The 27,667-nt window shown below is 41.0% G+C and overlaps 1 protein-coding gene across 2 annotated transcripts in view; it reads right to left on the bottom strand.

Moving 5' to 3' along the window:
• The window catches only part of SHISA9 (shisa family member 9), a 301,839-nt gene that overhangs the window by 268,983 nt on the left and 5,189 nt on the right, over positions 1 to 27,667 (bottom strand). For both annotated transcript variants that reach the window (XM_067012533.1, XM_059038681.2), the window contains exon 2: positions 21,928 to 22,055. In XM_067012533.1, the coding sequence (XP_066868634.1) occupies positions 21,928 to 22,055 (128 nt within the window). The remainder of the gene's footprint in view (positions 1 to 21,927; positions 22,056 to 27,667) is intronic.

Genomic DNA, 27,667 nt, shown 5'->3' with positions numbered 1-27,667 from the left:
GATGCTTTGGTGAGGCATATTCTAACGACGTGGCTTACTCAAGAAGCATAAACAAACGCAGGTTTGTAGCAAAGTACAATATTATAACTGTAACAATAAAGATGACAAGATTTGGTTGTCTTGTTTGCCTGTTTGTTTGTTTGTTTTCAGTACACTAGAAACTGTGCCAAGGGTTTTACGTGCATTATTTAATTTCATCTTCACAGTGATCCAAGGAACCAGATAGTAACACCATTTCCCAGGAGAGGAGGAAGAGGTTATGTGCTTTGCCCAAGCTCACACTGTTAGGAAGAGACAGAACCCATGAATTTAAAGGACCCCTGAGCCCATGCTCTAGACTCTGCCTCAGACCCAGGAAGGTGGGCACCATGGAACCACAAATGGGCAGGAGAATCCCTTGCTCCTGAGGTTCATCCAACCAAAAATGCCTTCCTTCCCATCAGGGCCATTAAGTATGAATTACACCGTAAAAATATGATATCTGGGAGGAGTCAACCTTTAATTGAGTGTCTATCACCTACACCAGAGTACAAATTAGTTGATTCGATAATTAGGACGCTTAGACAGTATTTCTCAAAATATGACCCAGGACCATCTACATCAGAATCACCTGGGAGGAGGGTAAGGCTGTTAAATAGGCATATATCCACTGTCATGGGCTGAATGTTTGCATCCCTCGCAAATGCATATGTTAAAGCTCCAACCCCCAAGGTCAACAATGATAAAGGTTAAACGAGCAGGTGGGGCCCTAATCCAATAGGGCTGGTGCCCTTTTACAAAGAGTTAGAGACACCAGAGATATCTCTCTCTCTCTCCATGAGGTGAGGATGCAGGGAGAAGGCAGCCTTCTGCAAGCCAGGGTGAGAGTTCTCACTAGGAACCAAATTGACCAGCACCTTGATCTTGGACTTCCCAGCCTCCAGAACTACGAGAAAATAAGTTTCTGTTGTTTAAGCAACATAGTCTAGGGTATTTTATTACGGTAGCCTGAGCAGACAAAAACATCTACTGGTAAGTGAAATAAACAAGTGCAAAAGTATTTATAAATGTTAATAAATATCTTTGGTAGAACAGACAATAAGTTTATCACAGTGGTTACTTCTAAGGAGGAGAACTGGGGCTTTGAGGATAGGAGACATCTAGTGTTTACACCCTTTTGTACCACTTGATAATTTTTCTCCATGTACATGTTGACCTATTCAGGTAGATGAATACATTAATTTTTTTTAAAAGTACTCTATGTAGGGGCTTCCCTGGTGGCGCAGTGGTTGAGAGTCCGCCTGCCAATGCAAGGAACATGGGTTCGTGCCCCGGTCCGGGAAGATCCCACATGCCGCGGAGCGGCTGGGCCCGTGAGCCATGGCCGCCGGGCCTGTGCGTCCGGAGCCTGTGCTCCGCAATGGGAGAGGCCACAACAGTGAGAGGCCCACGTACCGCAAAAAATAAATAAATAAATAATAAAAAACAAAAACTAAAAAATAGAAAAAAAATAAAAGTACTCTATGTAAATAGCAAGAGACACTGCCCAGAGGCTCGGTAAGCTGTCTTTCTGAGGAAATCCCTAGCTCCACCAACCACCTAAAAATCAACCCCTAAAAGTCCAGCAAATATGCAATGCTAGAGTTATAGATACAGAAAACAAACAGGTGGTTGCCAAAGGGGAAGTGGGGGGCGAGGGGAAAGATATAAGTGAGGGAGATTAAGAGGCACAAAATTCCGGTTGCACAATAAGTGAGTCACGGTAATGAAATGTACAGTGTAGGGAATATACTCCGTAACTACGTATTATCTTTGTATGGTGACAGATCATAACTAGACTTATCACAGTGATCATTTTGTAATGCACAGAAATATCGTATCACTATGCTGTGTAACAGGAACTAACACAGTGTTGTAGGTCAATTACACTTGAAGAACAAACAAACAAACTCATAGAAAAAGACATCAGGTTTGTGGTTACCAGAGGTAGGGGTGGAGGAGAATTAGATGAAGGCAGTCAAAAGGTACAAACTTCCAGTTATAAGATAAATAAGTACTAGGGATGTAATGTACACATGATAAATCTAATTAACACTACTGTATGTTATTTATGAAATTTGTTAAGAGAGTAAACCCAAGAGTTCTCATCAAAGGAAAAATTGTTTCTATTTCTTTAATTTTGTATCCATATGAGATGATGGATGTTCACTACACTTATTGTGATAATCATTTCATGATGCATGTGAGTCAAATCATTACACTGTACACAAACTTATACAGTACTACGTGTCAATTATATCTCAGTAAAACTGGAAGAAAAAATAAAGTACTATAAATAAATGGCAAGAGACACTGCCCAGAGGCCTGGGTAAGCCGTCTTTCTTGGAAATGCCCAGCTCCACCACTACCTAAAAGTCAATCCTTAAAACTTCAACAAGGGACTTCCCTGGTGGTGCAGTGGTTAAGAATCTGCCTGCCAATGCAGGGGACACGGGTTCGATCCCTGGTCCAGGAAGATCCCATGTGCCGCAGAGCAGCTAAGCCCACGCGCCACAACTACTGAAGCCTGTGCACCTAGAGCCCACGCTCTGCAACAAGAGGAGCCACCACAATGAGAGGCCCGCACGCCGCAAGGAAGAGTAGCCCCCGCTCACCACAACTAGAGAAAGCCCACGTGCAGCAATGAAGACCCAACGCAGCCAAAAATAAATAAATAAAATAAATAAATACTTTTTAAAAAAAAAAACCTCCAACAAATATGCAATGCTAGGGCCAGGATGGGCTTGCATAACCCAGGGGGCAGGGCAGTGGTTCTTGGGAGGACCAGCTAATTGTATGAGGGTACCTGGTGGTATTTTCTGCTCCAGGTTATAACGGTATCTCAGCAGAGACATCATTGGGGTTAGGAACAAACAAATAAGCCCCACTACCCTCCAGCCAGTCCACACTATACCAAGGGGTAGGTGAGTAGGTGAGCCCAGTTCTATGGGATTATCCATGGCCACCAAGTAAGGATTTCACAGAACTATTCATTGGAGTCCTGTCTTGCGCAGGAATCTAAGACCAGAGGGAGTAGCTAAAATCATGTTCAGCCAAAATTACCCACAATGGCTGTTTCTCTGGTTGAGCACCAGATGAAGTAACTGGCTTGTGTTTAGGGGCCAAGTTATATGAAAAATGCATATCTTTAAATGCTAGAATCACACTCAGGAGAAGCTCGTGGGAAGTGAGTCTGTCTGCAGCAAAAGCAGACTCCTGTCTCCCGTCTCACTCCGAGCATATGCTCGTTGCGTGGAAGGGTGAGCAGAAATCCACGTTATTTATGTTGCTCTCTCACGCTCCCTCTCACGCCCCCTCTCCCATTTGCTTCTTCCCATCCCTGACCCCGAGATCACAGAACAGAATTCACGGATCTTAAAGGCACTTCTGCCTCACTCTACTCCATCGTAAGGTGAGAAAACACGGCATTGGACTGACCTGGCCCTTCCTCCCACCATGGAAACTTAGAGAATTATTATCATCAGATCCCAACTGTTCAAGCATGCCCAGTTTCCTAGCAACCCTCAAAACACTTTGGTGAATGGTTAGAACAAGGACTTCACGGGTAAGGTAGTGGCAGCTGTGTCTGAGATGGCGAGGGAGTTTCCCCAAATTGTCTTAAACGGCCTTTCTCGCCCATCGTCCCAACAACCCAACAAGACACCTGTTAGAGAAGTGATGCAAGGCAGCACATCTGCTCAAAACTCCCAGAGGCTCGGGTCTGAGTTCCTTCACCTGGACTTGGAGGCCTTCTGTGCATCAGTTGCATCACTCTTCCCTTCCAGTGGCAGCCCCTCTGCCCCAGCAAGGCTACTTCCCCTCCACCTGCCTCAGCAGCCTTCTGTGAGCGTGCTCCTCCATACGCCCACTCTCTGCCCACATCTCCTTCCTTACTAACCACATCCCCTCCCCCCAGCCCACATCTCACACTGCCCTCCGGAGGGCTTCCTTTCCCTCCCCCGTGAATGATCTCCCCGTGATCACTTAAATCGACTTTTGCTGGAGACATTATATAGGTTGCATTATTATGCCTAATTAGAGACACAGGGCAAACACATCCCATAAGAGCTCAGCCACAGGGAAGGAAAACAATGCAGGAAAGATGGCCAGGCAGCATCTGGATGTTGATAGAACTGAGTGGTATGGAAGGGACGAGGACAGACATCAGGGCATATGTAAATCCGGAAGAGAGATCAGGCAGAAGATGGGATTTGTTTGAACCTTGGTTTCTCTTTTCGAATACTCAGTCTCCATTCCTTCCATCTTCTGCCCAGAATCTCAATTTCATTTTGGAGACTTTCGTCTTCCTCACTATGTGTAATCTTGGTGAGACTGTCAATCAAGGTACCCACCCTCCCTAGCCAAGGCCGAGCATGTGACTCAATGTGGCTCTCAATGAGAGCCAGCCAGACTCTCCCCAGGACCTTATATTTAAGTAGAGTGGGCACAAAGAAAGAAAAATGGTTATAAAGATTGATATCTGCTGGAGAGCTTTGTGTTTTTTGTTGTTTTTGCGGTCCGCGGGCCTCTCACTGCTGTGGCCTCTCCCTGTTGCGGAGCACAGGCTCCGGACACGCAGGCCCAGCGGCCATGGCTCACGGGCCCAGCCGCTCCGCGGCACGGCACGTGGGATCCTCCCAGACCCGGGCACGAACACGCGTCCCCTGCATAGGCAGGCGGGTTCTCAACCACTGCGCCACCAGGGAAGCCCTGCAGGGGAGCTTTGATAAGACCGTAGATTAGCTCAAGCCACCAGCCATGGTTAGAGCTGCCCTGGTTGTGACTATGTCAAGCTTTGTTCTTCAAATGTTCCTTCAGTTCTATGAACCACCCCATATTCTTCAAAAGGGCACCCTTTTTAAGGCTTAAGTCACACAGCACTGATTTCTGTTACTTGTAACCAAAACACCCTGATACGGACTATTTACCTTGAACCTTGAAACATGACAGAGGCTAGTGTGCACAGAAGGGAGGAAAGAGAATTATTAATAGCTTTGGCCTCTACTTCCTCAGTTAGGCCATTCTAAGGGGCGTGGCTGATAACTTTGGAATGGACACACTCCCTATCAATGAGTTCTGCCTGAAAGCGGAAAGGATTGCCTTGGGACGTAATGAGTCTACCACCACGGAAGGTGATGAAGTAGGGCCAAGTAAACATTAATCCTGCAACATTCTTCAAAATTCACTCTCCAGAATATCGTTTCCTCTATGTGTCAATAATTGCTACACAAAAAGATGTTTAATAGATCTATCAGTTTGAAAAACATTGAAATGAATGCAATTATAAATGGCTTTTTTTATATTTTTACATTTTATTCTCAGTCTTCAGGGTGCTAATAATATGCATTGAAAATCTTCAAGAGGTTGAGAGCATGTAGCTATGCCCAAATTTATTTGGTCAAGAAATTCTAATTTTGCAGAACATCTCAAAGGAGTAGTGTTCAGTGGAACACCCACTGGAAAGCCCGATTAGAGGGACAGATCAATCACTGGGACACAATATAACAGATATAAAGCACCTAACACAGTGCCTAGTAGGTGCTCAAAAACTGTAGCTATAAATAAATAAATAATAAAATAAAATAAAATGTAGTTCTTAAATAAAACAAAAATCAATAAATAAATAATAAAATTATGAACTTTAAAAAAAAAAAAAACACTGTAGCTATAATCTATACAGACACACCTCAGAGATACTGCAGGCTCAGTTCCAGACCATTGCAATAAAGCGAATATTGCAATAAACAAGTCACACAAGTTTTTTGGCTTTCCAGTGCATATAAAAGTTATGTTTACACTAGCCTGTAGTGTATTAAGTGTGCAATAGCATGATGTCTGACAAAATGTACATACTTTAATTTTAAAATACTTTATTGCTATAAAAATGCTAACCATCATCTAAGCCTTCAGCGAATCATGATCTTTTTGCTGGTGAAGAATTTGAAATAGTACGAGAATTACCAAAATGTGACACAGAGTGAGCAAATACTGTTGGAAAAATGGAGCTGATAGACTTGCTCAACAGTGTTGCCACAAACATTCAGTTTGTAAAAATGCAGCATCTGTGAAGCACAATAAAGCAAAACAATAAAATAAGGTATGCCTGTAATTAGTGTCTCACTTTGTTCTCATTTCTGAATAGCGTTTCTCCACATTTACGTATATAACCTCTTCCCCTCCTTTACCAGACTCTAGCCTCACTGGTCTTCCTTTAGTTCCACAGATGAACCTTCCTGCCTCAGGACCTTTGCACATTCTGTTTTTTTCTGCCTGCCTTCACTTTCCCCCACACTTCACTTGGATGGTTCCTTCTCATTCATTCTTGGGTTTCTCATGAATTGTTACTTTCAGAAATGTTAACCTTGTTATCCTTTATCCCATCACCTTCCTTGTCTCCTCCCATACTTTTCACAATTAGTAACTCTTACACTTTTTTAATCTATTAGATCTGAGAACAGTCTTACCCCACTCAAATACAGACTCTAGAGGTCAGAGACCTAGCTGGTTTTCACTCCATTAGCACAGTGTCTAACTAGATAATGCAAGAAAAAGATTTGTTGAATAAATGTGTAATACAGAAGTCATTCCCTATATAAAGGATATTGAACAACGTAATATGCCCCATTTTCAACAGCAGATTTATAAGAATGCAAATGCATTCTTCATGTTGCCCTTTGTTATATCAACTATGATGTTTTTTAAAAAGATCAAAAATATTACTATTAAAATTCAGTCCTGGGTTGACATTCCTATAGCAAATAAAGGAATGCAGTTCTATTATGTACTTTTATGGTGGTATGACTTGATACATGTAAAAAGCTTAGAGAACCTAGGAGAATAAAGGGTTGTAATATGCCTCCAACTATCCACTCATGTATTCATTCATTCATTAAACAAAGATATGCTAATCACCTACTATACATCCAAACACCATATGTTAAGCACTATGCACTTGAGGCCTTCCCAATCCATCAAGTGGGTTTATACTCCCTCATTTTTATTACATTTATCTTCCCTCATTTACAAAACCGTTAAGTCCTTTGACTTAAGGGGCTTGTATCAAACATGTAGCAGAAATAGAAGTGTAAATACATGGCAAACAAGCACTACTCTCCTAGCTGGCTCTCAGAGCAGACATGGCTAATCAATCACAGCATTCATGCTCACTGAGCTTGAATCTAGCCTCAAAATCCCTTTCAACATTCTACCTCTAGTCATCAGTGACAGCACCCAAAAGGAAACCTCTGTGCCTACTCTGGGTGGAAGAAAAAGCTCAGGCTTTGGAGTCAGACTACATTGTACAATATTTGAATCCATGTATCAGACAGATACTGTGCTTACTTACTTGGTCAGATACAGATAATCCCACCCAACATGCAGGTTCATTAAGAGAATTAAATGAGATAATATATTTGAAACACTTGACACACAGCAGGTATCCAATAAATGCTAACTATTGATGTTATTACTTTTACCCCAAATAAGCCTCCTAGAGTGTTTCACATACAGTGATGCATAATAAAATAGGCTGGCATGAACAATAACCTGCTGAAGCAATGACAATGGGATACAAAGATGGAAAACCAGGCAAAGGGAACCAAGAATGATGTCCTCCCTCCATGCCCTCTACCCACCATGATATATCCCATTTTTTTCCTATACTTTTACTAAAAAGTATCCTGGGAGGCAGGGGATGCTCAGAACATTCCTGATGGAAAATTCAGGGGCTGCATCTTTTGTTCTTCAGTGTTTTTCTTAGCTTGACCTGATTTTGCTCTGGGAGTGAGGATTATAAGATCCAGTGGCACACTGGGGGCATTTTGGAATTCAAATTCAAAGGGTAGATAAGTAATTGATCTTAACCATAGATAGGCCAGGGCTTATGGCTTGCCACTGGAGAACTGCCCAGTTATAGGATAGGAAATGAATCCATGGATCTGCTGTGGTTTTTTTTTTTTCTTTGTATCCACCATCTCCTCTCTCTGGATTTTAAGACTCCTTTTTTTTTTTTTTTGGCTGCGTTAGGTCTTCGTTGCTGCACGCGGGCTTTCTCCAGTTGCAGCGAGCAGGGGCTACTCTTTGTTGTGGTGCACAGGCTTCTCATGGCAGTGACTTCTCCTGTTGCACAGCACAGGCTCTAGGCATGCAGGCTTCAGTAGTTGTGGCAAGTGGGTTCAGTAGTTGTGGCTTACAGGCTCAGTAGTCGTGGCACACGGGGCAGTTGCTCTGTAGCGTGTGGGATCTTCCTGGACCAGGGCTCGAACCCATGTCCCCTGCCTTGGCAGGCGGATTTTTAACCACTGCGCCACAAGGGAAGTCCCAAGACTTCCTTTTAAATATAATAATTAAATGTGGAACTGTAGCTATTGGGGATTTAATAGTGTGCTTGGCAATACTTGAAAATCAACATTATAATCCTAAGCAGGTAATTATTAAGGTTACTTGGCATCACCAGAGTTAAGTTTTTTAATTGTGCACATCAACACAACATAGTCATTTCATAAATATTATACACACCCAATTCCCTTCTTAGTTTGCTTTCATGCTAATGAAATTGAGAGCCAAGATGGAGAGGGACAACCTGAGGGGACCTAAGACACAGAGAGGCCCAAAGGAATGAAATGGGAGGAAATGCTATTGAAATAAATCAATTGTGCCCAAATCGGTGGACTGGAATTTGTGTGACATTTCAAATTTTCCAGGTAATGCTGCCATACTTATTCATGATTTTTTTTTAATGAATGTAATTTCTTTTGGCATATAACTTGGCATTTGCTAAACTCTGATAACCACACTGAAGGTTTAGTCCATAAGAATAAAACCCTGATGAGTTGACAAGAAAAAGTAAGAATAGCAATTACTTGAGAAAATGTGCTCAGTGTTGTATTTTGACAGCATTCATTCAATAAATTTTTATTGAGCACCTACTATATAGGGAGAGAGCTCCAGGCACTGTGCTAGGCACTGGGAATGCAGTAGGAAACAAGACAGAAAAGGTCCCCTGTCTTGTGGAGCTGATCTTTGAGTGGGGAAGATACAAAAGAAACAAGTAAAACAAGATGATGTTTAGGTAGTGATATGAGCTATGATGGAAAGAAAATGGTGACCTAATAGAAAGGGTGGTGGTGGGAATCTGTACGTAGGGTGGGCTACTTTCTATAGGGAGGCTTCCCTAAAGGGAAAACAGTTTAGCCAAAACGTAAATGATGCAAAAGAATGGGGGAAGGCAGGTGGAAAAGCAAAAGGAAAGCCCCTACCTAAGGTGAAAGCAATCCTGGCTTATTTAAATAAGAAAAAAGAGAGCTCACTGTGGTCAAGTGAATGATATAGCACTTGGGCCAGGTTATGGGAGACCAAGTAGGCAAGTGAGGAGTTTAGCTGTTATTATTATTGCAATAAAAATAGGCTATAGCAAGCTCAATTGCAGAGTTTTAAGCAGGAAGTGATGTAATGAAGTTCAGGTGAAGACCCACAAGTCACTATGGCCCAAACTGCCCAATGGCCAAACACAAGAGCACTAGACCTGGAGTTTGGAAACTGGGGTTCTAGTCCTTGTTCTGCCACTTAACTAGCGTTGTTAGCTTAGACCAGTCACAACTAGTTAAAGTGGCTAGGGGCTTCCCTGGTGGTGCAGTGGTGGAGAGTCCGCCTGCCGATGCAGGGGACACAGGTTTGTGCCCTGGTCTGGGAAGATCCCACATGCCGCGGAGCGGCTGGGCCCGTGAGCCATGGCCGCTGAGCCGGCGCGTCCGGAGCCTGCGCTCCACAATGGGAGAGGTCACAACAGTGAAAGGCCCACGTACCACAAAAAAAATAAAAATAAATAAATAAATAAAATAAAAATAAAGTGGCTGGGCTTCATTAGTTTATTCACCATGCATTTACTAACTGCCTACTGTGTGTTCAAGTCTAAATGCTGGAAACAGAGATACACAGAAAAGAACACAATCTCAGAACTCAAAGAGCTCACAGTCTGGTAGGATAAAAGTCACAACAGAGTTAGTACATTTCTGGATAAATCTGAGTATTTCTGGCTAAGAGGCTATAGTCCCAGGTGACTTTTCTAAGAACTAGATGAGATAACCTAAGTATTGAAAACTGTGGGCAATTTATAAATGGTAGCTTTTGTTTATAGAAATCAGCATCCTTTCCATTGCAAGTGACAGAAACCCAACTCAAGCTGATTAAATTCGAAAGAAATTCATTCTGTTACTGAAAAGGCCATGGCTTCAGGTATGGCTGGATCCAGGAACTCAGACAGTATCAGAAATAAACTCACTCTCTCCCCCTCTCCATTCTGCCTTTCTTCTCATTGGCTCTATTCCATGGCAGGATCACCCCCTTGTGATGGCAAGGTAGCTTCAAGCAGCTCCAGGTATGCATCCTATCCTCCTAGCAACCCTAGAAGTAAGTGATTTTTCTCTCCAACAGTTCTACAGCAAAATGATGTACCTAGTCATGTTGAAATAAAATGAAATGTTGTAGTTTACACAGAATTAATAGTTACATGACTGGAGATTACTTTGTATATATAAAGAGGCCATGATTAATGACAGAAGCAAGATTTCGATACCATATTATGTGAATATTTTCACAATTATATATATATATATATAATACTCTTGTAAATAAAATAATAATGAATACATATTTTAAAGAACAATACCAGGATCTGAAACAAACCACCTCTAAGCTGATTAGCAGAACAAAAATGTTCATAAGGACAATTTTTTTTTAAATATGCTTATACAGTGGTGATCATTTTGTAATGTATAGAAGTGTCAAGTCACTATGTTGTGTATCTGGAACTAACATGGTGTTGTGGATCAATTATACTTCAATGAAAAAAAGAAGAAGAAGCAGGATCAGGGATGGAATCATATTTTTAGTCTTTTGATTTAGGGAAACTACCTCATTTGTATTTTCTTTTGACACAGACAACATTCTCTCATGTCTTTAAGTGTACATTCTTTGTATATATATGTATAACTGAATCACTTTGCTGTACAGTAGAAATTAACACAACATTGTAAGTCAACTAAATTTAATAAAATAAAAATGTTTTAAAGTGTATGTTCCTGTCTTCACTAATATAATTTTTAACATATTAAACATGCATGTTCTCTCTTTTTTAAAAAAAAAAAAACATGCTTATACAACGTCCTTGTCAGCTATTACCAAAGAATTGTTTGATGACCTTCCTTGACTTTGAATATATGTACTAAATATTTTTAAACAATGCCTCTGAAGAATGAGGAGCTTTCTCCATTCCTTGTTATTACTCAATAAAGGAAATCAAAAATCCCATGCTGCCCTCGCACAACTTCCAATTCATGGGCTTTAGGCAATTCAATATTTTGTTAAAATGTCAAGAGTATCTGAATATTTCAAAGAGCTTCCTTTGGATAACAGGTAAGGCATCTAACTAAAGAGGAACTGCACCAATAGTTATGAAGTCAGTCCCTTCATTTCACATCCTTAAGTCTATTTCCAAGAGCTGCCAAGTACAAGTATTTGTGATCAATAATTGTGTCCTAAATATTCAATGATGTTTTTTAAACAGTATTAACCTGACAAGTTTCATGGTTGTGTCACTTTAAAAAAAAAATTTCCCTGGACCTCAGTTTCACTATTTGTAAAATGCAGAGAATGTACTGACTATGAGCACCATGAAGTCATATATGCATATATGTATCCCTAGCACCAAGTCCCAGTGCCTAGCACATAGTAGGTACAGTGCTCAATAAATACTCATCCAATGAGCAAACCATTTAAGGAATGATCAGTAATTCCCCAAAATGTAAATCCATGTTCTCATTTTCAACTGACTGGAGGCCAAAAATAGTGAGAAAATATAAGGATAGTGGAATGAGTTTTTTGTGAGTTAATTTCATTCAATTTAGGAATTGTATTTTATTTTGAGATCTATTTCTTACCTAATGTCTGGTGTTATCTCATAGTTAACTTTTACATAATTTCCTTTCTTGCAAAATTCAAAGTTAGCACAGTATGTTGGTTCCCCAGTTCTTCTTTTTTTTTCTTAATTTTTAGTTACTTTTGAAACCAAAAATGTGGTAAACCAAAAGCAAAATGATTCCCAAAGTTCCCTCCAGCTCCAAAATTCTTTGAGATAGACTTTTCTTGCTGGGTGGTTTGAATAACTGTAATATTATACATCCAGGGTATGATTCAGCACCGCGGACAGATCTCAGATAAGAAGCCCGTCTCCCTGGACGAAGGATTGGATTTCAATGTGTGAAATCCAGGCTCTGCTTAGAGTGTGGCAGTCTTCATGCGAGCACACAACTCCAGGCCTAATACCTAAATTAATGAGTTTAAGTCTCCATTTAATGAAATATTCAGATTATGATTACACTTAGTTTCATTAACTGCATTCTCAGACTAATATGATCGGATTTCCTTTTCAACTTATAATTAACTTTACTGAGAATCCTTACTGGGATTTTTTTCAGGTGGTTTCCTAAAGCATTATTATAAATTATTTTAATATATGTATTATGGTATTAAACTATGTTGCTTAGTTTTATATTGGCCGTTATTTTTAAAAGAAGAAAATATTCAATGCTAATCTCCAAGAACAGCTAGCTGACTTGAACTCAAAGACTCTTCTGAAAAAAATCTGTATTCAACTCTTGAAAGCTCATCCTGAAGTTTTGTTCTTCCCGTGTCAGACATGGCATTTTAATTTTCCTACCAAAAGCACTATGACCCTAACCGAACAAAATCCTCTTCCCCCTTTCTGTAATTTGTATAAAAGTAATCAGACCTGCAACAGAGAGCTGTATTCTAGGACTGACAGTTCTCCCCTCAATCAAAAGCAAGCAAAGTCAGTACATTAAAATGTTCTGCTTTCTTTCACTTTTTTTTTTTAAATAAATTTCTTTGTTTATTTTTTGGCTGCGTGGGGTTTTCGTTGCTGGGTGTGGGCTCTCTCTAGCTGTGGCGAGCAGGGGCTACTCTTCGTGGCAGTGCATGGGCTTCTCATTGCAGTGGCTTCTCTTGTTGCGGAGCACGGGCTCTAGGCACGTGGGCTTCAGTAGTTGTGGCACGTGGGCTCAGTAGCTGTGGCTCGTGGGCTCTAGAGCGCAGGCTCAGTAATTGCGGCGCACGGGCTTAGTTGCTCTGCAGCATGTGGGATCTTCCCGGACCAGGGCTCGAACCCGTGTCCCCCGCATTGGGAGGCAGATTCTTAACCACTGCACCACCAGGGAAGTCCCTCTTTCACTCTGATTCCTGGAAAGTTACTGGGAAATATTTCTCTCTAAGAGCACAATACCTATTTCTCAGGAAAATTTGTCCCAGTCTCCCTTCCCTCTCCTCCTCAGCCCCAAGTGTTTTGAGGAGGCCCCAATTATGCTCCCATAGCATCCTGTACTTATTATCCCTATCATGCTGCTTTGCAATTACCTGTTTTCTCTTCCACCTCCCCGACTGTATCATAAGATCCAAGAGGATATTTTTTATTTTTGACTCATTCATCATCATACCTCCAGTTTTCCTAGCACGTTGCCTGACACGTAGCAGAATTTTAATAAATATCAATTCAATGTTGATTGAGGATGTGGAAATATTAATGACAAGAAAGCAAACGATTGGCTAACATCTGAGTCCTCTAGGACAGAAATGACGGCTTTATCCAGTTGGTCCATTTTCAAAGATGAGTGTCATTTAATATAGTGATTCTTAGTGAGGATCAATAAATAAGCGGGAGAAGGAGAAAAAGAGACATAATCTGTTACATCACCGGGTGCAAGTCCTTGGGTAAGGCATGAGAAAAGTCATGAATAGAGTTCATGCCTGAACCCATGTCTCTGGTCTGAACTCCTTACTAAAAATCTCTATGGCCTTGGGCAGGTTACTTAAACTCTCTATGCCATAGTTTCCTCATCTATAATATGTAGATGCAGTACCTATTTCAATTATTTCATGGATTGTTGTGAGACGAAAAATGCATGTATGTGGTAGGAGCAAAACAAGCATTATTCTGTTTCATTTATTCCTCTTTTTTAATCCTCACTGTCAATCACATAGTAGGCATGTTGCATCTCTGAATCCCGATATCTAAATAGAAATGCTCTCCCACAGGAACTGGATAGGCTTTCCCTAGAATGGAAGGCACAGAACTTGGCATCTTTTAAACTAAACCAGACACTGTGATAAGCACTTAGGCTTTCTTTACAAATAGTCCTACAGCTGGTTGGAAGCACTTTGAAAAGGCAATGGAGATCCAATTAGGCAATGCCATGTGGCCAGCATTAGTAGCAATTTTTGAAAAGAGCCCAGGAGCTGACTTACAGAAAGTGGTGATTTTTTTTTTCTTTTAAGGGCTCTGTTTCTGTTGCCCGTGCATGCACACACGTAGACACAAACACGCACACACACACACACACACACACACGCACACACACACACAAATCTCATTTTCTAGGTGGAACTATAAAACATGTTGGGGGCCAGACAGATTCCTACAGGTCTGGTCTGCCAGTGTAAATAAATAATAAAATCAACACTCCTACCAGAACGAAAGCTCATGTGTTTTAATGAGAATAAAAGAAGAACATAAGACAGGAACAAATGGCTAAGAATGGGACAGCTGCTCCATCCCAACTATCTCTTTGGGAAGGAATTGACAGTTTCTTCAGTTCTCATTTGCATCAAAAACAGTAGTAAAAAAACACACGCACACACACACACAAATGGGGTTATCAACAGGCACACAGAGTGAAAATATTTTCACTGTGAAACAACTGCACAACAAACGCATACCAACGTGCATCACTGGCCCCTAGCGAACGGACTACCTTCACATTAACACTCACTCATTCCACAAATAATAATAGTAGCAACCAATGTGTATGTTACCAGGCATTAAGCTAAGTCCTTTAAATGTGTTAATTCATGTCATCTCCACAACAATCTCGTAAGGGAGATGTTATTTTATTCTTTCCATAGAATGGAAAACTGAAGTTTACAAAATTAAATAAATTTTTCCAAGACTGCGCAGCTAACAGGTGACAGAGCAGACACCCAAGCCAACCATGTCCACCTCCCAAGCCCATATCCCCCATGCCCTCACTGAACCATCTCAAAGATATATTGTCTAATATCTAATGAGCATCATCACATGTCAGGATCTCATCTAGAACACTGACTACTTCAAGAGAAAACCAGAGCTCTTGATCTAAAACCACACAAAGTCAACTCAAGCTATGGCACGGAACCTAGAAATGTTTTTAGTGGATCCAGTATAGATCCACCCCCTAACTCTTATCAACTCTAAGATTTGCTGACCTGTGTGCCAAAACCATTACAGTCACAGATCTTCACAAGGAAAGACCATTCTGTCCAGGCATTTCAGGAACAACAGTGTTGGTAGCTGTTGCTTCTTAGAAGAGAGTTAAAGCCTCATAGGAGTTGGAATCACCAGGTTCCCTCAAAACTCAAAATTCCCAAGGGTCCTGCTAACGGGTTCCCCTGGATGTCTTATGGAGCTTGTGCTAGGCATTCATTCATACATGCATGTATCCCTTCATTTAACAAACATCCATTGAACACTGTGTAATTACTGGGCACTGGAGGTACAGGGGAGAGTAAGACAAATGTAAACCCCGCCCCTGCCCCAAGGAAGCTTAAAATGGCAATCTCTGCCCTGCTACTCAAACGCAGCCTTCCTGGAGACCTAGTCCCACTACAGTCCTGAGAAGGAGACCAAGACACTCTCCATCCCACCCAACTGATTAATCTGAGGTCAGAGAGCTGATCCAGGGAAGCCAGGCCATTGGTCGGTCAGAAACCAATCGCTTTTTCTCTCTCTGGATAAAGTGAACTAAAAGACACAGTGATTGAGCACATTAAGGACAGAAATGATAGTGATGTTTTACCCACTCCACCTCCTGAAGTCCAGGCTATGGAATCAGACAGACCTGGCTCCTGGCTCCTCTGTATATTTACTATGATATCATGGACAAGCTCTTTAATTTTTAATTTTATTATGGATATTTTCAAATATACACAAAGATAGAGAAAATAATGAGTCCCCATGTATTTAGTCACCCAGCTACAATAACAATACTCTTCCCATTTTGTTTCATCTATCATCCCCCACAAAATGAAACCTCTTCCATAGGCTTTTTCATTTATTAGACAAAAATTTATGGAGCTGCTGCCATGAGCCAACCCAGTTCCTGCTGTGAGGAGTACAGCTGTGACAATACAAAGCATTTGCTCTCGTGGAGTTTACATTGTAGTGAAAGAAGCATAAGTAAAATAATGAGTAAGACAATTTCGGAGAATACAAAACTTATGAAGAGAATAGTGGGAAAATGGGGAACAGTGGGTGATTTGGGGGCCAAAAAGGTAGACAAGGAAGTCCTCTCTAATGAAGTGGCAATAGGGGTAAGAGATGAGATGGAAAAGGCCTGGGAGCCTGTGCTGTAGGAAGGAAGCACAGCATGTGCAAAGGCCCTGAGGCAAGAATGAGCCTAGGCAGTTTGAGGGTTGCTTTGCATATGAAAGGAGCTAATATATTCAAAGCATTTAGCACAATGCCTCCAGTTAGGAAGGGCTCAATAAATATTAGTCATTATCCCTAAGGGAGGACTCATCTCAAGACAGTACATTGGAGAGTATTTTGGAAACAGCTCTTTCCTGGAATGACAACTGCTCTTTAGGTTCACTTAACATATCCTTTCTCCCCCCTTCGGCAAACATCTGTACCACTGGGAGAGGTAATGTAGTGTGGTGGTTAAAAACACAGACTTTGGGATGTGACTGGCCCCATTTAAATCCCAGCTCTACTACTTAGTAACTGTATGAACTTTGGACAAGCCACTTAACTTCTCTGACTTCAGTTTATCGGTCCTTATAATGGTGAAAATAATAGTACCAACCCAATAAGTTCAGTAGGATTCAATGCGGTAGGGGTTTAGAATGCTGTCTGCTCAGTTTACTGTTACTATTACACTATCTCACATATTTCTTTTGTATCTATATTTATCTTTTTGCCTGCCCTGCTTAGGAAATTACCCCCAAATTTATTTTTTACTTATTTGTTTATTTATTTTTAATTTTTTATTTTACTTATTTTTTATTGAACTATAGTTGATTTACAATGTCAATGTTAGTTTCAGGTGTACAGCACAGTAATTCAGATCTTTTTCCCTTATACGTTATCACAAAATATTGAGGAAACTTCCCTGTGTTATACAGTAGGTCCTTGTTGGTAATTCCCCCAATTTTTAAAAAGTATTTGGGAATATCCCTTCCAGTATCTCCAAAAGTCGAGTATGGGACATCCCGGGTGCCTTGGTAAATATGGACAAATGAATGGAAATCCATTTGGCCCTAGGTATGAGCTGTACAACCTCTTCAGAAACTAAATCATGGGTTTACTTTTCATCTGATTCCTTGTAAAGCCACTTGGGAACTGTCCTGGGGGAGGAGAGGGTGTGAGTAGAAGCTGGAATAAGAACCTCGTCTTTCTAATGGATTCTGTGTCCTGAAATATCAAGTCAGCATTTCTCCGGAGTTTGGGGTGAGATCTCACTTGCTCAGATTATGCTGTGAAATAAATACTGTAACATTAACCCCATTCCAAAGTGGGGTTGCATGTTTGTATGGAATGTGAGGGTCCTTTGTCCCGTGAGTATACGTGAGAGCACAGTCAGGACAGAAACTGGTCCCATTCCAACAGTGAGCAGGTGAATAAGTTAACATGGATGTTTTCATAGACACTGGGAGACACTTTTTATACGGTGGCAATAAAGGTTTTGTTATTGCCGCTGACTTATTCAGTGTTGGCTCCAGCCTTCACCACATCATTAAACAATATTGCACAACCAAAATTCTACTATCAAGTTGGCTGTACTACTGTAATGTAGTGTCCTGAATTGGATCCTGGAACAGAAAAGGGACATTAGGGAAGAAACTAGTGAAATTCAAACAATATCTACCGTTTAGCTAAAAATAACGTACTGATGTTGATTTCTTAGTTTTGACCATACTATAGTCATGTGAGATGTTAAAATCAAAGTGGCTGAGGAAGATACAGAACTCTGTGTACTATCTTCGCCACTTTTCTATAAATATACAATTATTCCCAAATTAAAGTTTTATTTCAAAAAATAAAGTGTGCTTTTAACACAAACAAGTTGAGAAACGGTGATCCAGGTGATATGGTGTCCCCACAGCCCCTCACTCACGTCTCCCATTCTTAACACTAGGGACTTCCGTGGCGGTCCAGTGGTTAGGACTCTGCACTTCCACTGCGGGGGGCGTGGGTTCGATCCCTGGTCGGGGAACTAAGATTCTACAAGCCGCTGACACAGCCAGAAAAGAAAAAAAAAAAAGGTTCATCCCATTCTTAACACCAAATGGAGCCTACATTTACCCTGGACTCTCAAAAGGGGTGGGAGGTGTCACTGGTAGGCAGGGAGGCTGGGGTTGGGGAGACAGAGCACGTTCACAGCACTTGAGGACAAAATGTGCCTTCAAAAGCAAACTGCAATTACACAGAAGCCTAGGAGCCTTTGCAGAAAATCACTATCTCATCTGAATCTACATCCTGTTAGTCAAAGAGGTCCAAGCCCTTTTGATTATCAGACTAAATATTTTTAGGCAATAACACTGAATGCCTGGAAAGGCCCTGAGCAGCATCTGCTGAAGAAAAATCCATCTTCAGATAAAAAAGGAAAGTCCTGCATATCACAGGAAAAATCAGCTTCACAAAACTAATAAAGGTTGGCAAAAATTTTCCCCATATTGAAGCCCTCTGCCCCCTATTTGCCTTCACCCTAGTCCTTCTCCACTCCCTTCCTTCCAAATATCCAGACTGACTGTTGATTCTCTTAGCATTTGAACAAAGCATAAGGGAAAGATCATAAAGTGATCTAGCATTAGTATCAAGAGGAGGAGAGATAAATACATGGAGATGATTATTCTCTTAAAGCAACGTCAAGCGGGTAATTGAACAGAGATGAAAATAACATTTAAGTTGGGCCTATCGAATTTCCAGTCAAATCTGGCAACTTGAATGTTTAGTGAAGAACACCCTAAAAATGGCACAATGTGTCCCTTCTTGTTGTGTCCCAAATAGATGCATCTTTCATTCCATTTTTTGTAATGGTAAATCTTTGTAGCTCCCATAATGTCCAGAAAAGGGTTTTATATTCAATAGGTGCATGCTAATTCTGGCACCAAGATCTGGTCCTACTTTCTGGTTATTAGACAGAATTCTTTCTCTCCTAGTTCTCTACTGGTCAGAGTGGGCTCTGGTGATGGCTTGGCTTCTTGAACATTTCATAACTGATAAATATCAGTTATCTAGTCCTATCTTCTCAATGAACTTCCCAAATCATTCTTTGTTCTGAACATGCAAATTTTTCCCACATGTCTACAATATATAAAGAGCTCCTGTAAGTCAACAAAAGACAAACATGTAATTACAAGGAAACACAATTACTACCAACTACTGAATTAACTTATTATATCAATTAAACTTATTAATGTAAATCTGTGGGAAGGTTATATGCTTCTTATTTTCAGATAGTCCCCAAAACACTTGGAAATAAGGATTGAACCAACCTAGAGGAATTATATGAAATTAATATCTGTGGTAATTTTTATGTGAATGCAGTGTTTGTGATGTAACACCTGGAATTCTCCCCTGTAGTTTGCCAGGAATGCTCTGGTGTAATTCAACCCAGTAAAATATTACAAGACACATTTTTTTCTTGGTATAAAAAGACCACTGATTACTGAAACACAAATATAGACTAAAAGCAAGAATAATAAATAAACCAAGTTAGCCTGTCACAGGAGACTTTTGAATTGCTCAGTACCTAGACACCCATCTCTGAACAGTAATTTATTCTCAGTACAACTTTAAACAAAAAATCCCTTACTAAAAGGACTTCCCTGGTGGCACAGTGGTTAAGATTACACGCTTCCAATGCAGGGGGCCTGGGTTTGATCCCTGGTTGGGGAACTAGATCCCACATGCATGCCCCAACTAAGAGTTCACATGCCACAACTAAGGAGCCCACCTGCTGCAACTAAGACCCAACACAACCAAAAAAGATAAATATATTTTTTTTAATTCCTTACTAAAGCAAGATTCATTAATGTCACCTGCCCTTTTTGCCTGATGGAATGGTGAAATTTGAGTGCTTTCAATGATTTTGTTATTCCACTCAAGTGCTGATTCAAAATCATCCTAAAAATTGAAACTTCAAATGAGAAACTTTCAACGGCTGCCTTTTATAGCCAGGGACTCAATACCATTTCAGCTTTCTCTATTTCATGGTCACAATCACTCACTAATGATGTTTGGGACTCACATACACCTAGGTTCAACTTATTTCCCAGTGCTTTCTGAAGGAGAATGTGCTCATTTCCATCAAAACCAGAATTGGATGTGATTGCCATATCAGAGTTGGCGCAATTTACCATATCTTTCAGGGCTGTGAGATTTGGTCATAAAACTTCCAATGGCTGGTGTATTTTGCTCTAAAATGTGGCTATTTCTCATATCATTTTATGGTCCAGTTCACAAATAATGTCAAATTATTTAATATAATGAAACCTAAGACCTTCTACTTAGTAACTCATTTTCAAACCACGTACACATTGACTTTGCCAACATACTGCGACATTTCCAAGGCCATGAGAAACTGTCACCATGCAGAATCAGAGAATCTGCAGCACCTATGTCAAATTCCACAGGCTTATTCCTCTACCCGTTGAGCATGAAAATTTGCAACCAGTCCAAAAGTATGATTCAGCAAATAAAACACCAATGCCGCTCCTAGTGCAGCTTTAGCAAAGGCGACCCAGACTAGAAAAAATGTGCACTGCCAGAAATGTTCCTGTTTTTAAGAACCTCCAGCCACAACTGAATGCATCCTTTAAATTGTCTGGCTTTTGTTGTTCTAAACCAAGCCCTCCACGTTACTTTAATGTGGTGGTTACTTGAAAACATAATCGCTAGGAGTAACCATGGTAGTACACTACCATCAAAAACAAAACCATCTTGCTCTCCCTACTCCCTGTAGTCAGTGCACCAGCTCCATAATGTATGTTGTACATACAGATCTTTGAAAGGAAAGAAAATCTCTGGGACCATACTAAGATCCCCAACTATGTTCCATCAGCTAAAGAATACCTATTGAAACACAATAGCAAATGCAGCTTTTTTTTTCCCCGGAAGAACAATGGAACAATTTGCTACTGTTGAATCACACATACACACCCACCCCAAACCAACATAACCACAACTCAAAACTCCATACACATGCACACACGCACACACATACACACACAAAGAGTTTGTGGATTATATTTACGAAACTCTAGTTTGATGAAAAATAAATCTAGTTCTTCTGAACCAGTATCTGTTAACTGAAAGCAGCATGAAACCTAAAAGACACAACTGGTCTACCTCAGGAGGGAGACAGATAAGCAAATGAACCGTTGGTTAACAGATTACCCAATCAAGATGAACCAACAAAATGGGTTATCGGCTAACAGATTTACTATCTAAGATGAACCAACAAAGTAATCCATTGGTTAACTAAGTACCCAACCATGATGAACCAACCAAGAGGGCCATTAGTTAACAGACCACCCAAGATGAACCACCCAAGTGGTTCTGTTAATAGAAGAACCAAACATGAGAAATCCACCAAGTGGGTCACTGTTTAACAGAGAAACAAACCAAGTGAAATCTGAGGATGCCACACACAGTTTGATCCAGAAGAGATAAAATAAAACTTCTTATTCAACAAAGAGAAGCTCTTCATGGACCCAAACATACACCATGAAATATGGAGTGGTGTGACTACCACTTGGGTCACCACACAGGACTGGAATGGATTGCACAGCTGTACTTACGAAGATTATTTATGGGGGTTCTGGTATCCATGTTCTCATAATGCTGGACATGGACCACGATGTTGAGATCTCTCTCCATGTGGTCAGTGTTGCAGTGGCCCTGTGGCCTCATGACATCTGCAAGGGCCCTGAAAGAAGAGAAAATTTAAATCTGTTCATTCAAAACAATGATTGGCACCTACTTGGGCCTATGAACAAAAGACAAGACCCCTTCCTCCATGGAGCTGCCATTCTACTTAGGGGCAGAGGGGAAAAAAAGACATTAGTAAGTAAATAAGATCACCGCAATTAGAGATTACATAAGGACCTCACGCAGAACAGTTCACATGCCTCTCACAATAGTGATATAATAGCAGTGTTACCTACTTTATAGAGTTGTTGAGAGGATTAAATGATGAACATATGTAATATGTCTGCACCCCACAAGTTATTTCCCCTTTATGACTAACCCTAGATACCAACACTCCACATACAGCAATGGCCCACTATTCCTAACAATAAGTAACATTTACTGAGTACTTACCATAAGCCAGGCACTATACTAGTCACGTTACATACTTTAATTCAACTAAGCAGCATGTAAACATCTTATGAGGATTATTACTCTTTGTTTGCAGATGAATAAGCAAAGACTCAGAAAGGTGAATTGACTCCATTTACATGAAATGTTCAGAATAGGCAAATCAGATTAGTGGTTGCCAGGGGCTGGGGGTGTGGGAGGGGAAATAGGAAGTGACTGCTAATGAGTGAAGGGTTTCTTTTTAGGATGATGAAAATGTTCTAGAATTAGACAGTGGTGATGGTTGCTCAACTTTCTGAATATACTAAAAACCAATGAATTGTACACTTTTTAATATTTTTTAATATTTAATAAGCTGCACCAGGTTTTAGTTGCGGTACGTGGGATCTTCGTTGTGGCACGTGGGATCTAGTTCCCTGACCAGGTATCAAACCCAGGCCCTCTGCATTGGGAGGGTGGAGTCTTAACCACTGGACAACCAGGGAAGTCCCTGTACACTTTTTTTTTAATCCTAAATATACTGAGATGGAGTGGTCTGGAAAAGCCTTTCTGAGGAGGTGATATTTGAGTAGATCCCTGAACAGTAGGAGTTGGTCACATAAAGACGATGAAAGAACATTCTGGGCAGAGGGGGCAGCAAGTGCAAAGGTCCTCAGGCAGGAAAGAGTTCAGGTATCTGAGGGACAAGCAAGAAGGCCAGTAAAGCTGGATTATCGCAAACAGGGGGGATAATGTTACAAGGTGTGGATTATCCATTCTCCAAAACAAAAAAATGCCCAAGTTAACTCAGCTAATCAGTGGAGGGACTAAGATACAAATCTGAGTGTCTTTGAAATCAGAGGCCAGGCTGCTTCCTACTCTGTGCAGTAAGCAAGGCCTGAAACTCAAAGGGGCTGCAGGGAAGGAATGTTTGAAACATAGAATAGATGCCTCCCAAACCTAATTTGCCTTTTTTCACTTTTAAACAGGCTCTTCATATGAACTTCAGGGGATCTCTGAACTCCTCTGGAATTGAATGGAAATTTTATTTGTGTATTTTTCTCAAAGAAGAAGCCATAGATCTCAACAGATTCTCTAAGGAGTCTCTCCAAAATTTCAGAATATTCGGACTTTCAAGAGGACAGCAATGTAAATATTCAGGATGTCTATCCATGAACTCAGTCAGCACTGCCATCAGCAGATTCCCTGGGCTTCTTCTGAGTGCCAAAATTCATGAAATTCACCTAAAAGCCAAGCCATACTTTTTCCAAGGCAGCCCCTCCCAGAGCATGCAGTGAAGACAGGGATTCTTAGAGCCCCCACATCCTGGAAAAGGAGTCTTCAAGATGTGGTCCACTCACTCAGGGACTGCCTAAAATAATTTGGCACGGGGGAAGGAAACATGAGAACTTCTGTGTATGGTCTTTAGTCATTAAAAATAAGAAATAAATTTAATATGTGAATTGATGCCGGAGCCCTCATTTGGAATGCCCACGTCAGATGGTGAGAACTTGGAGTCTTGGACCAAGGAGGGTGGCTGGCAGTGGTACCATCATTAGGGTGCATCACCTGTATTGCAGTTATGTGCACCCCTAAAGGGGATGTGCAGGCAAAGTATCTAGTTTTACTAGGCTAACCATCACTACGTGGACATGGGGCTTAAAAGCGTCCCCCATAACAAAGCCACAGCTTGGAGATAATACTGATGACACGAGCACAAGAAAATAACAGATTGGACTCTCCCCTCCGCTTCAACAGCTTCTCACAAGGTTAAAACAATGATGGCCTATTCAGATCAAAATGAAGTCAGCCAAAAATCATCCAAGTTCTCATGAAAACTATTCAAACTATGGATTTATTTATGAATGATGAGCTCCATCCTCAACACACATTAGGCTTTGAGAGATGAGCTAATGATTTGCACAAAGTCAGCACCGCTGGCAACAAATTGTAAATATTTATTTCACCTTCAGCTCACTTTAATATTTCTGTTCTTATGTATGCTTTATAGTGTATCTAAACAACAAGGTCCTACTGTATAGCACAGGGAACTATGTTCAATATCCTGTGATAAGCCATAATGGAAAAGAATATATATATATTAAAAAACTGAATCACTTTGCTGTACAGCAGAAATTAACACATTATAGATCAACTATTCTTCAATAAAATTTTAAAAAATAATAGATGCTATAGTGTACATAATAATTTTTGTTGGATGTTACAATTAGGGATGTGTTTTTAAAAATTAGTGAATTAGTGGAAAGAAACAACTACGTACTACAAGCCAAACAAATGCCCAAGGAATTGGTATTTATGTGTGGCACGTACTTCGGGTGCTTCTCAAACTCAAATGTGCATTCAGATTACCTTTGGGGTCTTGTTAAGATGCAGATTCTGATTCAGGATGTCTGAGGCAGGGCCTGAGATTCTGCTCAAGCTCCCAGGTGATGGAGATGCTGCTGGTCCACAGGCCACAATCTGAATAGCAAGATCCTAAAGGTAATGTCATGGTAAGTTTTATGTGTCAACTCGACTGAAGAGAACAAAAGTTTGATCAAACATTATTCTGGATGCGTCTGAGAGGGTGTGTTTGGATGAGATTAACATTTAGATTGATAGACTGAGGAAAGGAGATTGGCCTCCTTGGGGTGGGCCTCATCCAATCAGTTGAAGGCTGGAACGGAACAAAGGGCTGACCCTCCCTCAAGTACGAGAGAATTTCCCTGCCTGATGGCCTTCAAACTGGCACGTCAGCTCTTCATGCTTCTACGGTGACCTACAGGCTTTCAGACTCAAACTGGGACCTTGACTGCAGATTTTGGACCTCCCAGCTTCAATTATCATGTGTGGCAATTCTGCATAAATCTCTTCATAGATAGATAGATAGATAGATAGATAGATAGATAGACAGATAGATAAATCTCCTAGAGGTTCTGTTTCTCTGGAGAACCTTAACTAACACAGGCACCTTATTGAAGAAACTACCCTTTTCCTTGATATCCCTTAACCCAGTTCCAAATTGTTATGTTAAAACATTGCCATTTTTGAGGTTGAAGATGATGGAATATTGACAATTTCATAAGGTTCAACTTAGTATCACTTCACTTGTACATTACCTGTCTCCTGCCTTTTGACCATGAGCTCTGTGCCTCCACTATTCGCTGCATTCTCAGAGCTCTCTGCACAGGGCTGGGTATACCATAGGTACTCAATAAAAACCTATTGAATGAATATATCAGTGAGAAAATGAATGACTGAATGAGGAGATACCTTATGTCATATAAACCAGGATGTCAGGAATCAGAACTCCTATGTGCCAGGTACCGTACTAGGACTCAGGTGACAGATGGGGAAGAGACTGTTAGCATCCTTGCACCCCTTACTGTGAAAGATAATGGAAGGAGACGATAATAAACTAGTAAACCAGTACATTATTAAGTTCATTTTAGACTGTAATGTGAAATGAAGCAAATAACATTGAGTGATGGGCTGGAGGGGGCAAGGAGGGGGGCGTTAGTAAGCCTGGGGGGTCAGGGACAGCGTCTCAGACAAGATGACTTTGAGCTGAGTCTTGAATGCAGAGGAGGGGCCAGCCAGAGAATTTGAGACAAACCAACACAACAACTCCAAAGCATCAATGATCATGGCATATCTGAGGAACAAAAAGAAAAGGCTGCATCCCTTTTCTTTCCAATTACAGAGAGCAAATAAAAGACCCCAGCATTACCGAACAGAGCTCAGAGTTCCAGCATCTTGCTTCAAAGCCTCCAGGGGTTCCAAGGTCTAAACTATGTCCCGACTTTTAAACACTTGAATGGGATTCTTGAGAATTTCCTCTTTTACCAAAAGCATCATTTATTTTTCAAGGATCTAAGGGCAATGGGCACCAGGTACCTTTCTGGAGTAGTGGTTATACAGGTGTAGACATTTGTCCAAGCTCATCAAACTGTACAGATAATGTGTGTGCATTTTATTGTGTAAGCGAGACCCCAATAAAGTGGATTTTTTAAACATCTTTATTGGAGTATAACTGCTTTGCAATGTTGTTAAAGTTGATTTTTCAAATGTAAGGACTCAGTGCCCAAAGAGAAGCAAACATATTCTGCAAAGAAAAATAATTTAGACTTTTCCATGGCCAACAGTATATGCATTCATGGGCTTCTCCAGCCTGGGGAGCTGGTGGAAGCCACAAGATAATCATAAATGTGTAAGAAAAAGGGGAGGTGGAAGGGAAGCTGGAATAAGAGAGAAAAGGCAAGGGAAGAAGGGACATATATCACTTGATGCCATTTCTTTGCAAGAGACTCCAGCACTTGTGAAGCATGTTTGAAAAACACACAGGACATTGTGCTACATAATTTGCCACTTGGATTTCGGATTCTGTTTGAAGGTGGGCAAAATAATGACATGTGTTCCCTACTGGCTTCGAGTGTAGAGAGCTTCTAACACATGTTCCTGCCCCCAAGGTCATTTCTTACCAATGCCTTTGCCAAGGGGCTGGCCCTGCCAGGGGCAGATGCAGAAAACATGCCTAGTCTTGATCTGACAGTGGCTCTGTGAACAGGCCCTGATGTGTGCACTGTTATTTGCAGGGCATCGAGCACCTCTCTGTGATCTGCAAAGATTGAAGTCCTGCATCTCAGTGATCCAAGGCAGTGCAGCCTAGCAGTCGAGGATCCGTGCTACAGTCTCAGACTGTCTGGGCCTGAAGTCCAACTCCTCCACTCACTAGGAGCTTGTGCATCCTTTTGGAAAGTAATCTGTGCCTCTGTGAAAGGCAGACTGTCATAAGGCCGACCTCCTTGGGGTGGGACATGAAATTAAATGAGAATTTACACACAAGCTTATGGCAAACTAGTAAAACCAGCAAGTGTTCTTCAATATCACCCAGGCCAACTCTTTGCAATGCATCTAATGTTGTCATACATGGATCGTCTCTCCTATTGTGAACCTGCTACTCCTTCTGTTAAAATTAAACGCAAGCCCAGAGAGGTTATGAGACTTGGCCAATGTCACACAGCTAAACAGTCATAGCAGAGCAAGGGCTAGACACAGAGTTCCAGACTACAACTTCACCCACTTCGGTAGATAAGGGTTAGAAAATTCCAGTAATAAGGATGATGATAAAGGGTAGTAGTCACTGAGCAGTGACCATATGGCAGGCCCTGCACTAAGAGCTTTCTAAGCCCAGTCTCAAGTGAATCCTCACACAAGCCTATGATATAGGGACTCTCATCA

The sequence above is a fragment of the Kogia breviceps genome, chromosome 14, assembly GCF_026419965.1.
Source record: "Kogia breviceps isolate mKogBre1 chromosome 14, mKogBre1 haplotype 1, whole genome shotgun sequence".
NCBI lineage: Eukaryota > Metazoa > Chordata > Mammalia > Artiodactyla > Physeteridae > Kogia > Kogia breviceps.
This window is presented reverse-complemented; position numbering and strand designations above follow the sequence as displayed.